General features: G+C 48.3%; 1 protein-coding gene across 1 annotated transcript in view; it reads right to left on the minus strand.

Moving 5' to 3' along the window:
- Positions 1–513: 513 nt before the first annotated feature.
- The window catches only part of LOC122213773 (zinc finger protein 77-like), a 46518-nt gene continuing 32054 nt past the window's right edge, over positions 514–14977 (minus strand). Inside the window, exons 4-5 of the mRNA XM_042928008.1 lie at positions 4213–4847; positions 514–539 (exon numbers count right to left, since the gene is read on the minus strand). Coding sequence (XP_042783942.1) covers positions 514–539; positions 4213–4847 — 661 coding nt within the window. The remainder of the gene's footprint in view (positions 540–4212; positions 4848–14977) is intronic.

Below are 14977 nucleotides of genomic sequence, written 5' to 3' on the forward strand. Positions count from 1 at the left end.
CTGGATAAGTCTCAGACTAACCTGAGTCAGCAAGAACAGGAAAGACCTGACACATTTACTACCCTCTGCCCTGAAGGGGAAGAAAGGAGGCAGAAAGAATTCAGTAACTTTACACCTGCTAAACATGAGGCTGGCATAAAAGAAAGCCATCAGTGCTTAGACAGGGACTGTGCTACTCACAGGTGACAGGTGACATGCAGACACCTACCTGAGCCCTGTTCTCCCTGGAAAACCTCAGTGGAAGGGAAAGGCACTCCCTCCCCCACCCTGTTTGGATCTGGAAAACAGCAGGATGTATGAGGGCCCCTCCCCCATCAGACCAGGAGAAGACTCACAGGAAGTCCCCCTGTTCACCCATGATAGGACCAGGTGTAGACCTCCCAAGTCCACACGTTGTGGCTCATCCATGATTAGCTCAGCTGTTTGTCCCACTGAACAGGGGCACAAAACCTGGCTAGTCCCACTTTGGTTTGGCTTTTCTCCTTCCTCCAGACCCTTAACATGGGCTTGCTCTCAGGCTGAGCCACACACAGCCCCTCCTGGGGGACAGGAGGACAGGCTGGCCTCAGGGAACCACCATGTCAGCACCACATCTGCTCATGCCTGGTTTGTTTACTCCTTTCCTGCCTTCAGACACCTGCAGGTCTTATGCTCATTGTGTTCTCCCCACTGATGTAGTCACTGCCCCTAATACAACAGCAACTCTGCTCCCACTACACGGCCCCTGCCCCCAGTGCAACAGTGCCTATCCCCCCACCCAGGCTATGCAATCATTCTGCTCAATACAGGGCTCTCCTTACTCAATTCGGATTCTTCATTTGACACTGTCCAACAACACCCCTTTCCTACCCAAACTTTATCCAGGCCACTGTCCTCTCCGCAGGCCCCTGAACTGTGGGTGGCCCACACTCTGAGCATCCATGAGTTGAGGAACAAGGCCATGGGGAACTGAGCCAACAAATCTGTCCTTCACCACAGGGGCTGGATCCGGACAGTGGGCTTTCTTGCTCCATCTCTGTCACACAAAAAAGCAAAGCCTGGTTCCATTTCACCGAAGATGCTGGAGGATCTCTGAGACTGCACCTGGTTCTTTGCACTAAAGTATCCTCAGCCTAGTTCGATTTGAGTTTACCTACCGGGACCATGGTGAGCCCCCTGATCTCCAGTCCAAGATTTACTACCCCTGGACGTGGTGGTCCTCCCTCCTTTCACCAGGTAGGATTCAGCTGATCACAGGGAAACCCAGAGACAGGGATTTGACAGGAGGATGGACACCCGTCCCCAACCCACAACAGACTTTACCTCCTGGGGGAAAGAGGAAAGAACCCCACTTGTATTTCCACTCCAGTCACTGCTCATGGAAACAAAAAGGCGAAACTGAGTCATGGTGCAAAGGGATGTCCTTCAAAGTCATAATTTGCAACAAAATCAACCAAAGACACCAATAATTAGTCCCAGTAAAGCTAAACCAATATCATAATTTTAAGCTTCATGAAAAATAGGTACCTGGGTGGCTCAGATGGTTAAGTGTCTGACTTGGGTCAGATCAAGATCTCACAGTTCATAGATTTTGAGTCCTGCATTGGATTCTGTGCTGTCAGCTTAGAGCCTGGAGCCTGCTTTGGATTCTGGGTCTCCCACTCTTTCTGCCTCTCCCCCACTTGTTCACTCTATCTCTCTCTCTCAAATAAACATTTAAAAAAATATTTTTAAGCTGAAGAAAAAGAGAAGTGATGTGAAAATGTATCTTTCATTAATAAAGACTGAAAAGAAGAGCAGACACAAAACCAGATTATTCCGGTATCACAACAGAGGACAGAAAATAACTTTCAACAATGAGGGGTCTCATGTCATGATAATTTAACAGGAACTTTTTGGAATGTATAATCCAAGACTTTTTGTAGAAGTATATAAAGTTGTATGTACACACCAGCAACAGACACCTTTTTATCACATCCAGTCCAAAAGACATTGTAATGGGAAAGAGACATGTGGTACATAACCGTGTGATTACTTCAAGTCTGAGGTAACAACATCTAGGTCACACAGATGTAGAGGACAAAGAAGGCCACCTAAAACCATCAGTGTTCATATCAGTGACACGAACTAGGAATTCATACACTTAGGGTCCCAATCAAGGAAGAGGCACCTGGAAACTCAAAAGCATAATCACAACAATGAAAATATTTCTCTCCGCCTGAATTTTCATGAACAAAATACATGAAGTTCTATACCTGAAGTTTTCCCAAAATTGTGTCCGTTCAGGATCATCTCCATTGTACTGGCTCGCATTTTCAATAAGAATTTAAAGGAGGATAGGGGCGCCTGGGTGGCTCAGTGCGTTAAGCATCCGACTTCAGCTCAGGTCATGATCTCACAGGCTGTGAGTTCGAGCCCCGCGTCGGGCTCTGTGCTGACAGCTCAGAGCCTGGAGCCTGCTTCAGATTCTGCGTCTCCCTCTCTCCCTGTCCCTCCCCTGTTCATGCTCTGTCTCTCTCTGTCTCAAAAATAAATTAAAAAAAAAAAAGAATTTAAAGGAGGATAAATGCTATGCCATAGTGTGTCTGTGCTCACAGATTCCTGGGACACCTGAAGGCTTTTCCATGGTGCTTAAGTTTATGTGTGTCCTCGAAGGGAAGAGGGACAACTGAAGGCTTTCCCACAGAGCAGTCATTCGTAAGGTTCTGCCCACTGAGGGTCATCACATGTACATGCAGGTCTCTGGGACACTCAAAGGTCTTACCAGAGTCCTTACATACAAAGGCTTACTGTCCACTGTGCAGCCTGGTGTGTTCTTGAAGGGATCGGTGATTTGTCAAGATCTGTCCCCAGGGTGTTTCTTCACATGCACTTGAAGAGATGAGAAGAACCTGTATGCCTTCCCACACCTCTTGCATTCATAGGGTTTAGTTGCGCTGTGTGTTTTCAAATGACCTTGAACATTTTGCAGCTAACTGACAACTTTCCCACACTCTATATACTCAAAAGGTCTCTCCCCAACATGTGTCCGTATGTGTACTTCCACAGTGACGGGCACCTGAAGGTATTCCCACACTGCTGACACTCATTGGATCTCTCCCAAGCATGTGTCCTCATATGTGCTCCCAAGTTTCAAGGAGATGTGAAGACTTTCCCACAGTGTTGACATTTACAGGGTTTTTCCCCAGTTTGTGTCTGCGTATGTATCCATAGATCAGTGTGATACATGAAGGCTCTGATACATTCCTGACACTAATAGGGTTTCACTGCCTTGTGTGTGGTCCTGTAATGTTCAGAGGTCGATGTTTCCTGAAAGCTTCCCCTCACTCCTTACATTCCAAGTTTCCACCCCTGCGTGATTTCTCACAGTATGTACTACAAGGGTGCACTTACGACTGAAGGCTTTTCCACAATGCACACATTTATAGCGTTGCTCGCCAGTGTGTGTCCTCACATGGTCTCGTAGGCATGAGTTATACCTGAAGGTTTTCCCACACACCTGACATTCATAGGGTCTCTCCCCTGTGTGTATTGTCACATGTTCTCGCAGATTCCAATGATATCTGAAGGTTTTCCTACACACCTGACATTCATACGGTCTTTCCCCAGTGTGCGTCCTCATATGTTCTCGCAGGCATGACTTATACCTGAACGTTTTCCCACACTCCTGACATTCATAGGGTCTCTCCTCCGTGTGTATCTTCACATGATTTCGCAGATTCCAATGATATCTGAAGGTTTTCCCACATTGCTGACATCCATACGGTCTTTCTCCAGTGTGTCTCCTCATATGCACTCGCAGGTCTGTGTGATTCCGGAAGGCTCTTCCACACTGCTGACATTCAAAGGGCCTTTCCCCAGTGTGTGTCCTCATATGTACTCGCAGGTATGATTGATCCCGAAAGGATCTGCCACACTCCTTACATTCATAGGTTTTCAATGTACTGTGAGTGGTCATGTGACGTTTAATATGACCATACCTCTGGAAAGATTTCCCACACTCCTTACATTCATAGGGTCTTTCCCCAGTGTGTGTCCTCATATGTACTCGCAGGTTTGGGTGATGCCTGAAAGCTTTGCCACACTCCCCACATTCATAGGGTTTCACTACATTGTGTGTGGTCATGTGACATTCAAAATGTAGACGTATCTTGAAAGTTGTCCCACATTCTTTACATTCCCAGGATCCATCCCCTGTAGGTCTTCTCCCAGGTACAAGAAAGGTGTGCTGACCAGGGAAGGCTTTCCCACACGGCTGATATTTATAGGGTTTCTCCCGAGCGTGGGTCCTCACATGTTTTTGCAGGCTTGACTTATACCCAAACGCTCTCCCACACTCCTGACATTGAGAGGTTCTAGCCCCAGTGTGAGTTCTCATATGACGTGTAAGGAAGGAGTGATATAAGAAGGTTTTCCCACACATGTCACATGTATGGACCCTCTGTACACGGTCATTTTGCACGTGACCCTGAAAAGAAGAAATGCAAGTGAAAGCTTTTCCACATTTCTTGCACTGTAGAGATTTTTTACTACTCAGACTCTTTGCGTATGTCTCCGATGCTCTCCCGGTGTCCTGACCTTCATAGGATTTCTCTACAAGGTCTGCATCCACATGAGTGCTGAGGCTCGTGATGGAGCTGCAGGCTGGGCAACATTCCTCACAGGGACTAGGTTTGAGTCCTGGGTGAGATCTTTGCAGATTCCCTAGGAAAAAACCATCTGCGAAGGTTTCCCTACACTTAGCACATTCACAGGATTTGCCTCCAGTAGGACACCCCTCATGCACAGTAAGACTTGTAATCGGGTTCAGGGTTTCTCCACATTGATCTCCTTCAAAACGTTCACAGACACTCTCCAACAAAGGACTGCTGTTCAAAATAGGAAGATACATGGTAAGGGAATAGTGATTAGAAGTGATCTCTTTAATAATTAATGATCTACTGATGCTTATTAATTATTATTGGACTACATAATGGACATTTTCAATGACTGAGTATGGTTGTGGCACTGTCTGCATGATTGCAAGATGGTTCAAGCTTACTGTTCTCCTGAGGACTCAAACAGAGTCATAACGTTCAGGGTTTCTTACCTATAGTTTTCCCTGACCATTTTTAACAACGCAACGGTTTTTCAGATGATCAATACCTAGAATGCATTTATAAAAACTTCGTTTTGTGAAAGTTTTGACTACACGATTGTTGTGCTAGGTTTACACCTGTTCTCTACTTTCAGGCTAGTCTCACAATCGCCAACATTCCCCATTCCTCCCTTACAAGTGTCACTCACCTCAAAAGCCCTTCCTGCATTTGGGTCAGATCTCCACTGCTGTGAAATTTCTGCTTCTCTACAAACACAGAACGGGAATCATTTTTTGTAAACATTAGTATTTTCTCTTCACTCAGAGGCTCATTCTGCAAAGAATTCCACTCATTTTACCTTCACTGGGAGAAACTACAAGAATTGGGAGCCTAGTTGAATTTCGTGGAAATGACCTGATGCGTAAGGTTAAAAAACAGGCCATATGTCTGCTTCTATTCATATACTGATCCCGAAATGGAAATGAACTTCATGAGGAAGAATGGTCATGGACCAAATTTCTGAGGACCCTTGTGACTTGGGACTTTGACGATAATAAAGTGTCTGAAATGGCAGCACGTTCATCCAGAAATACTTCAAACTAGATGCAGACTAATGTGGAGATAAGAATTATCAGAAGAGCCAAGTAGGAAGGAACTGGGCAAGACACACACATCCACACCCTACCTCTACAGGAAGACAGAAAGACTGGCCACGTGGGCTACGATGGATAAAAAGTCCAACAGGGAGGACAGGTGAATGGCAAACATCACCCTGCTCATACAAAGCCTGAGCCATATTTCTAATGGATGCATCCAAACGCCAATCCCTTCTCCAGAACCTGGTCCAACCGAGGGTTGGCCAGTCTGAGGGCACAGAGGCCTTCGGTGGAGCCTGCCTGAGCTGCTCAGCTGCCATTAGGAGATTAGATGGTGTGTGTGCTTGCTGCCCTGCCCCTGAGAAGAGCTCAGCAGGAGGGAGGGTTTGAAGGACAACAAGCAATCTGGAAGGTGGGCCTAACTTTCGTCTTCACAGTCATGATGACTGATAATTGTGGGACTTTTTATTCATTCATTCATTCATTCATTCACTCACTCATATTTTGGTAGAATCATACTGACCTATATATTCGTGTCAGGTGTGCAACATGGGGATTCAACAATTGCATACATTACAAAATGCTCACCATAAAAAGTGTAATTGCTGTCATTATACACAACTATACAATTATTGACCATATTCCCTGTGCTCTACTTTTCCTTCTGGTAACTTATTTATTCAACAAGTGCAAATCTGTTCTTCTCAATCCCCTCCATGATTTCACCTGTCTCTCAATCCCATTCCAATCTCACAAACACCAATTTGTTCCCTAGAATTTTAAGACTGTCCCTATTTTCTGTTGTTTGTTCATTTTGTCATTTAGATTCCACATATAAGTAACGTGTTTTGTTTGTCTCTATCGGACTTATTTACTTGGTATAATACTCTCTAGCTCCATCCATGGTGTCACAAACATCAAGAATTTGTCCCTTTTATATTACTGAGGGACAGTCCCTTGTATGTAGATACCACATCTTCATTATCCATTCATCTGTTGAAGGACTCCTGTGTTGCTAAGGTATCTTGAGCACAGTGAACGTGGGGCTGCACATATCTGACTGTCCTGTTTTTTACCTTTGGTGAACTACCCACAAGTGAAATTATGGACCATACGGTATTGTTGTGTTTCCTTTTGTTGTGGAAACTCCATACTGTTTGACAAGCTGGCTGCACCCATTGAAATCCCACCAATGAGGCATTTCCCTTTCTCCACATCCTCACCAACACTTGTACTTCCTGTTCCTTTCATACTAGCCATTAGCTCACCTGGTTTTAATTTGCATTTCCTTGAGGATTAGTGATACTGAGCAGCTTTTCATGTGCCAAGAGGCCATCTGTATATTTTCTGTGAGAAAATGTGTATTATGTTCCTCTTTCAATTTTTTATTTTTCCTTTTGTTTCCCTTACCTGAAGGGATGATTCCACAAAAATACTGCTAAGGCTGATGTCCATGAGTTTAGCACCTCTGTTTTGTCTTAAGCTGAGTATGGGTTCAAGTCCTACACTGAGGTGTTTAATCCATACTGAGTTTCCTTTCAGGTAAGGGGTACAAAGCTGCCCAGTTTCACCTCCTTGCAGGTAGCTGTCTCATTCTCCCAACACCACTTATTGAAGAGACAGTCTTTTCCCCATTGTACAGTCTCAGATCCTTCCTTGTAGATTATTTTACCATATAAACTTGGGTTTCTTGGGGCGCCTGGGTGGCTCAGTCGGTTGAGTGACCAGCTTCGGCTAAGGTCATGATCTCACAGTCTATGAGTTCGAGCCCCGCGTAGGGCTCTGTGCTGACAGCTCGGAGCCTGGAGCCTGTTTCGGACTCTGTGTCTCCCTCTCTCTGGCCCTCCCCCGTTCATGCTCTGTCTCTGTCTCAAAAATAAACGTTAAAAAAAAAATTTTTTTTAACCTGGGTTTCTTTCTGGACTCTCTATTCTGTTGCCTTGATGTTAGTGTCTGGGTTTGTGCCAGTACTATACTATTTTGTTGAGTGTAGTTTGAAATCTGGGATTGTTATATCTTCAGCTTTGGTATGCCTTCTCAAAATAGCTTTATTTGGAATCTTTTCTGTTTTCATACAAATTTTAGAATTTCTTGCATTAGTCCTCTCAAAAATGCTATTCATGAAATGATTGATAGGGATTGCACTGAATATATACAGTGCTTTTCATAGTATAGGCATTTTCAAAAAAATTAGTCCATATAATCCATGATAATGGTATAGCTTTCCCTTTACTGTGTCATGTTCAATGTATTTATTAAATGTTTTATACCTACAAGAGTATGGATCTTTCAACTTCCTTGGTTACTTTTTAACATAATATTTTATTGTTTTTGAACTACTTGAACATGGGTTTGATTTCTTAATTTCTCAGCTATCTTGGTAGTAAATAGACAAATGCACAGATTCTACAATATTTGTGTTCTGCAACTTTTATAAATTCATTTCTTACTTCTAACACTAATTAGTGAAGCCTTAATGATATTCTATGTACAGTTTCATATAATTTGCAAATATTGACCTTTTCTTCCTCTTCCTGAAAAGACCAGGGAAGGTATGGAGCCATCCTTACCCACAGAGGACAGGTTCCTGCAGGTCTCCAGAATCACATCTTTAAAGAGGTTCCTCTGACCATGATCCAGCAAAGCCCACTCTTCCGGGGTGAAGTTCACAGCCACATCCTCAAAGACCACAGAGGCCTGAAACATACCATACACTCTATTGCTGCAAAGCGCCATTTGCACCCACGTGTGTGGGAGAATGAAGGGTGTGGGTTAGAGAATGAAGAGTGTGGGTGACAGGCAGGGAGCTGACTCCATTCCTAGGACCCCGGAGTCACAACAGAGGGTGAGGACAACAGCTGACATGGACTTACACACACCCCATTTACTGGGTTATTTACACTGAGACAGATCTGTACAGATCAATACTGTACAGATTGAAACATGAAATATTCACTCAGATAACACACAGACCGGAGGACACACGCTTGGCTTGCTCAAAGACGATTATGCCTCATCATCAGCTCCAAGAACTGCAACCAGAATGTCAGGATGCTGTGGACACTCAGATTCCAGGGCTGCTTGATGGGAGCAGCTCTCGCCCTGGAAGGAACAAGGGCACGAAGCCTGGTGGAGTCCCCTCTCTTCCGACAGAGGCAGACACGACCGTTTCCCCGGATTAGGTGGGCTCTGGGCACGGACACAGGCCAGGGCCCGGGCGCCTGGCACACCTGATGTGTAAGACGAGTCCAGGGCCTTAAGAGACTTGGAAGTCAGCAGGGCCGCTCAAACTTTTAACCCAGGGCCCAGAATTCAAGGAAAAGGGCACCAGAAGGAAGAGTCCCTGAGGGATTGATGGGGACACAGCCACCGCTCACGTTAACACAGGAGGAAGAATCACAGTGTATGGACCGTTTTTAGGCAACAGGCCTGAGTGATGGAAAGATACGCAGCAAAGGGCGCAGTGAGCACACAGCTGAATGCACACGGGCTCCTGAGTGACCTGCCTCGAAACGGCCACAGGCCCTAACTAACCCCTGCGACTTACAACCGGGCACAGGTCCCACAGAGGGAGCATTCCAAAGGTTCCCATGCTCCCTCGTGACCCCATAACTGTAGCCCCCCAGCACCGCCTCCCGGCAGACGGTCTCTCCTTTGCCATCCTGCCCGCTGCTCCCTCGCAGGGTATTCAGTAAACTTCCATCTCCTCTGTTCTGCCTTGGGGGAATTCTCTCACCACCTGACCTGCGGGCCTCCCCCTGATCAGGTCACCCCACATTTGATGGCCTTCACAGGGACCCTCTGCTGTACAGGGCCTCGCCTGGGATTTTCTAGGAATTTTCTGGGAGTTTCCCTTGGTGAACTGACTCTAGTGTTCTCTGGGCAGCTGACAACCTCCACCTGAGGTTCCTCCTTGGTGAGGATCCCCGGTCCCAGGGGGTGTCTATGGCACTGCCCTTGCCCAACAGGCTGAGGGATTTCCCCTCTTGCCCTTCAGGGGGATCCCTGACTCCCGCCACTTTCTTTTTGCCCTTTGGCAGGTGCAACCATATTTACTCACCAGGCAGCAAATTTCTCTATCTCAGGGGCTCCCCAGTATGGTCTGTAGGTCTGAGGGTGAACAAGTTTGGACCATTTGGACCTGTAAGGCCAGATGACCCCTTTCCTCTCCTCTCCACTCTGTTCCCAAGGTCTATTCCCAACGAGTGGCAAATATGGCAATGGCAGCTCGGCCGTGGTAAATCTGCACATGTGAAGGACTCAGCTGGGACCCCTTCCTGATGCTGGCTGAGTCTCGGCAGCCTTGCTTCTGTCAGATTCCCCCCTTAACTCCTTAGTTCCCATGTATGCAGCTGCCATCTTGACCTACAAGCAAACACATTCCTACACATCTGAGTGCTGAGTCCTCCCCTCCTTTTGCATAAGTTCAATGAGAACGTATTCTCCTTGTAATAGGACACCATTGGACACATTGGTTATTTTACTAAGGCTCTGACTGGAATGTTAGATTTGACAGAGACCTGCATAGACTCAGAATAAGCAGACAGCATGAAGGAATTAAGGTAGACTTACTGGAACCAATCAAACCTCCTGGAAATACTTGCCTGATGCCTTGCTGACAGAGTTCCAGCAGCTTTACCAGGTGAGTAAAGAAAGTCAACACCAGGCAGGTGCAGGAAACCTCAGGATAGTTTGGGGACCTTGAGAAGAGGAAATCACATAAATCTACAGGTCTTGAAGACAAGTCTAATGAAAATATTTGAGGGGCACCTGGGTGGCTCAGTCGGCTAAGCGTCCGACTTTGACTCAGGTCACGATCACACGGTTTGTGGGTCTAAGCCCCATATCGGGCTCTGTGCTGACAGCTCAGAGCCTGGAGCCTGTTTCAGATTCTGTTTCCCTCTCTCTCTGCCCCTCCCCTGCTAATGCTCTGACTCTCTCTCTCTCTCAAATAAACATTTTTTAAAAATTAAAATATATTAATATTTTAATATTAATATTAATTAATTAATTAATTAATTATTAATATTAATGAGAAAATATTTGACTTGTCTTCTGGCCTCAAGGGGCTATGAAAAGTTCAATCTAGAAATTCCTTATAAAAATTTTAAGCAAACCAAGCTCTCAAAAAGAAAGAAACAAACAAACAAACCCTGAAATGGGCAATCACTGTTTTTGCTGAACTTTTGTAAGTAAGTAGGCCATTTTGTTAAAACTGGACTTGTTTTACAAATGAATTGTTTTTGATTTGGCTATCTCTGGAAATAAGAGTGAATGCAGAGAGAAAAAAATTATGTGTCAGTAACACATTTTTGTAGGTATTAGACTTTGATACTATTTCTTATAAACCAGACTAGGTCCTGAATTCATCTGGTTTCCTCAAATTTCAGGCTACCATTCTCCAAACTAGGGGTCCCATCGTCCATTCTCTTGAGTTAAAGTCATTAAAAACCAATCTGCCCTTTTTCCTCAAGTCCTGAAAACCGATCCTGAACAACTTGAGGTCAGCTTCAGAGAAACCACCCTACGGCTCATGTAGACACAATCTCCATGCTTGTGTCTCTAGAGGGATAATGACAGGACCCCATGGACACAGGATTTTGTGATCAGCTGGAAAATGGGAAGGACTCCCCAACAACTGCATGACTCAACTATCACCTTGACCGATCCTGTGAGACTGGGATCTCAAAATCGCTCCTTAAACCACAGCGTACCCCACTCCATAGGCTTAACTACGAACTTGTGGAAATACCGGATGGGATCACATTCCTTATCTTGGACTGGAGGATGCACTTGGGGATGCTCTTATCTCCCAGGACAAGTATCTCCCACTTGCCATCAATTCCCGTAATGAGGATATAGTTAAGGGGAGACATCAGTCGCCCCTGATTTAGGCAAGTGGATGTCCACACGGCAAGTGCCGCAGGGCGGTGGCAGAGACAGGGACACCAGGACACAGGGGGCCAGGGAAGACTGGTTTTCTAAAGGGTAAAAGGGACCATCAGATTCACGGGCAATAACCGAGTCTGGTGGATTTAACTGGAAACAAGAGGAACACACGGACAGAAAGTTCCAGCACGTGTGATCAGACCTGAGCGATGGAGGAGTTTTCCCACAGAACAAAAGACGGTCGTCTACACAGGAAGAGACGGGGAAGGACAAGTCTACTAACAACGCAAAGGGTGCATCCACGCAGACAACCCAGAGAAAGGATACACCCTGACCTGGAGAAAACACAGCAGGCAGAAATGAAACAGCCTGAATGTCCCCAGGACGTGAAGGAAACAGATCATCAGGAAGAAGACATGTGAGTTACAGGTCACAACACGCTGGAAACGCTTCCACGGAAGAGGGAACCCACACGTGAGAAATGCTCAGCCCCGGGGGAATCAGATAAACCAACGTGTGACGCCCAGGAGACCCCGCGTCACACACTCGAGCTGGACGCCATGAAGTCGCAAGTGACGGGACCCAAAACCGACACGTGGTTCACACTCCGCACCCCGTTTCCTGCTAACGTGTAACTTACGAGCTACAACATGCAATGTCCCCCCAGTGCAGAAGGACTTACGAGGCACTTACCCTGGAGACAAGGCCACACTGCCGGCACAGCAAAGCCCACAAAAGGAAAACATGAACTGGAGACCCCGCGCCCCACCATCCCGGGACGGAGGGCTTCACCGGACACACTGAGCCCCAAGCACCCGCCCGAGAGGCACAGACGAGCCCTGGGCAGCCACACATCACCGGTGGCACTGCTGACATTCCCCTCTCGCCCCGCAACAGAGATCAGGTCGAGTGACGCCTGCTGGGGGGTGACGACACGGAAAGCTGCCAGCACAAAGAGGTATGGCCAAGGGACAAAAGTCCTAAGTGTCACCCACACTGGATGCCCAGGGCAGCGAGAGCCTCTCCAGAAACAACGGGCCGAGCACCAGAGCAGGAGCCGCTCAGACTGGTCACCCACGGCGCCCACACCACACATGACACCCCAGTGCACAGGGTGACACCCAGTCCCCCCATGAGCGCCAAGCTCTCCCTGCTGACACCGGTCCTCTGGGATGGAAGGAGGGGACCAGAGACCCCTGGGGACTGGACTCTGAGCTCCACACGCCCTGCACCCCCTCCTCTGGGGCCACAATTCTCACCAGAGAGGAAACCCTCCCAGTTTAGGATCTGACCCCTACACGCTCTGTGTTCATGACCCTTCCAATGGCACTTGACCCCGAGGAGCCTTCCCTCAGTCTGACCTGCACATCTTCCTGTTTCCACAGATCCCACTTAACCCCACAACCCCTTGGACGATGCCAACACCAGTCCTCGGGAGACACCCCAGGGCGGCCCCAGCCCCTTCCCCACTGGTCCCCACTGATCCCAGGGGCTGGAGGCCACCTGCAGGTGAGCGAGACCCCACCGCACCTTCCCTCGCCTCCCACCAGGCCCACCTTTGGGGGTGGCCGGTCCCCAGCCCAGAGGAGGCCCCAGCTTCCAGCAACTTGGGTCATCTGAATGACACGGGACCCCAAGCTGCTGTGTGGACAACCAGGTGCAGCATCACGGCTTCCACCCTGAGGTCAAGGCCACAGTGGGAGGGGCGGCTCTAGGGCCCCTGTGTGGTTTCACAAGAATGGAAGCTGTTTATCCCTTTCAGAGAACAGGGACCTGGTACCGTTAGAATTGAACCCGTCTCAGTTCACAGAATTTGTGTGCGTCTCTGACACCGGCAATTCCCAGGGGACAGATCAGGAAGACAGTTTTCCAGCTCTGGACCCTGCGTGGAACCGTCACCAGCATTTGGATGAATCCTCTGACCCATGACTCCACCCACCTGCATGAAGGTGTGGAGCCCCCTGCAGACCCCCCCCCCCAACCCTAATGGAGAAGGACAGTTCTGTCCTGAGACACTTTTCCCCAGGGGACGCTCTCTGGATAAAGCCCCCAGTAACCCGAGTCAGCAGGGACAGGAACGACCTGACACATTTACCACCCTCTCGCCTGAAGGGGAAGAAAGGAGGCAGAAAGAACTCGGGCATTTTACACCTGCTCAACAAGAGGCTGGCAGAGGACAGAGCCATCAGTGCTGAGCTGGACAGGGTGACAGGTCCTGCTCACAGGTGACAGGTGACATGCAGACGCCTACCTGAGCCCTGTGCTCCCAGGAAAACCTCAGTGGAAGGGAAAGGCACTCCCTCCCCCACCCTGCTGGGGTCTGGAAAACAGCAGGCTGCACGAGGGCCCCTCCCCCGTCAGACCAGAAGACTCACAGGAAGTCCCCCTGGTTCACCCACGACAGGGCCACGCGCAGACCCCCCCCCCCCCACACCCACACTTCGTGCCTTATCTGTGATCAGCTCAGCTGCTTGTCCCCGTGACCAAGGGGCACAAAATGCTGGCTGGTCCCACTTTGCTTTGGCTTCTCTCCTTCCTCCAGACCCCTGAACGTGGGCTTGCTCTCAGCCTGAGCCACACACAGCCCCTCCTGGGGGACAGGGGACAGGCTGGTCTCAGGGAACCTCCACGTCAGCACTACACCTGCTCATGCCTGGTTTCTTTCCTTTTATAGGACTCTTGAGACACTCCGGGATCTTATGCTCAGTGTCCCCCCTGTCGATGTAGGTTCCTGGAGATTTCTCTTTTTCCTTGTAATTTCCTGAGACTTTTGTAAGCTGATGGCAACTCACATCCTGGAGACTGTGATCTCAATCAGTTAACCATTTGTTTTTCTCTTTCCTTCATTCTTGGGCGGCTAAAGGTGCCTGAGGAATGTCACACATACCCCACCTGCTGGGAGTGGGGGGGTGGGCTGTCTGCTTGTACTGTGCCCACAGCCTCCTTTGTTTCCCACATCGGAGCACAGGAGTCAGGTTGGTTGGGTGACAGGTCCACCGTGGGTCCCCCTATAAGCTCAGCGGGTTTAGGGGGTGCCCAGAAAAGCAATCGTTTTAGGACCCCAGCTCCATTCCGTGATCTACGCCTCTCCGGCTCTAATTGCCCAGTACACCCCTTGCAGAACTTCCTGGTCCGGGTCAGAATCACAAAGAAATGGAAAAACAAAAAACCAATCTCAGCCACTTACGACTTGAAGGGAACAGCGTGGAAGCAAAGACTGACAGTCTGCACCAGGCCAGGAAACAGCCAAACCCGTGAAACTCTCCGCGCGGTTTCCAAAGTGAGAAAACCCTGCATTTCTTACCCGAGATCGCAGCCCAGGACCCCGTGCGCGCGCACCTGCTCCCTCAGCGCGCGCTCAGCCCCGGCCCCACGTCCCACACTTACCTCCGCTGGATTCTAACGTCCAAGTCTCAGCCCCCGGGAGCAGCTCTG

The sequence above is a fragment of the Panthera leo genome, chromosome A2 (genome assembly GCF_018350215.1).
Source record: "Panthera leo isolate Ple1 chromosome A2, P.leo_Ple1_pat1.1, whole genome shotgun sequence".
Classification (NCBI taxonomy): domain Eukaryota; kingdom Metazoa; phylum Chordata; class Mammalia; order Carnivora; family Felidae; genus Panthera; species Panthera leo.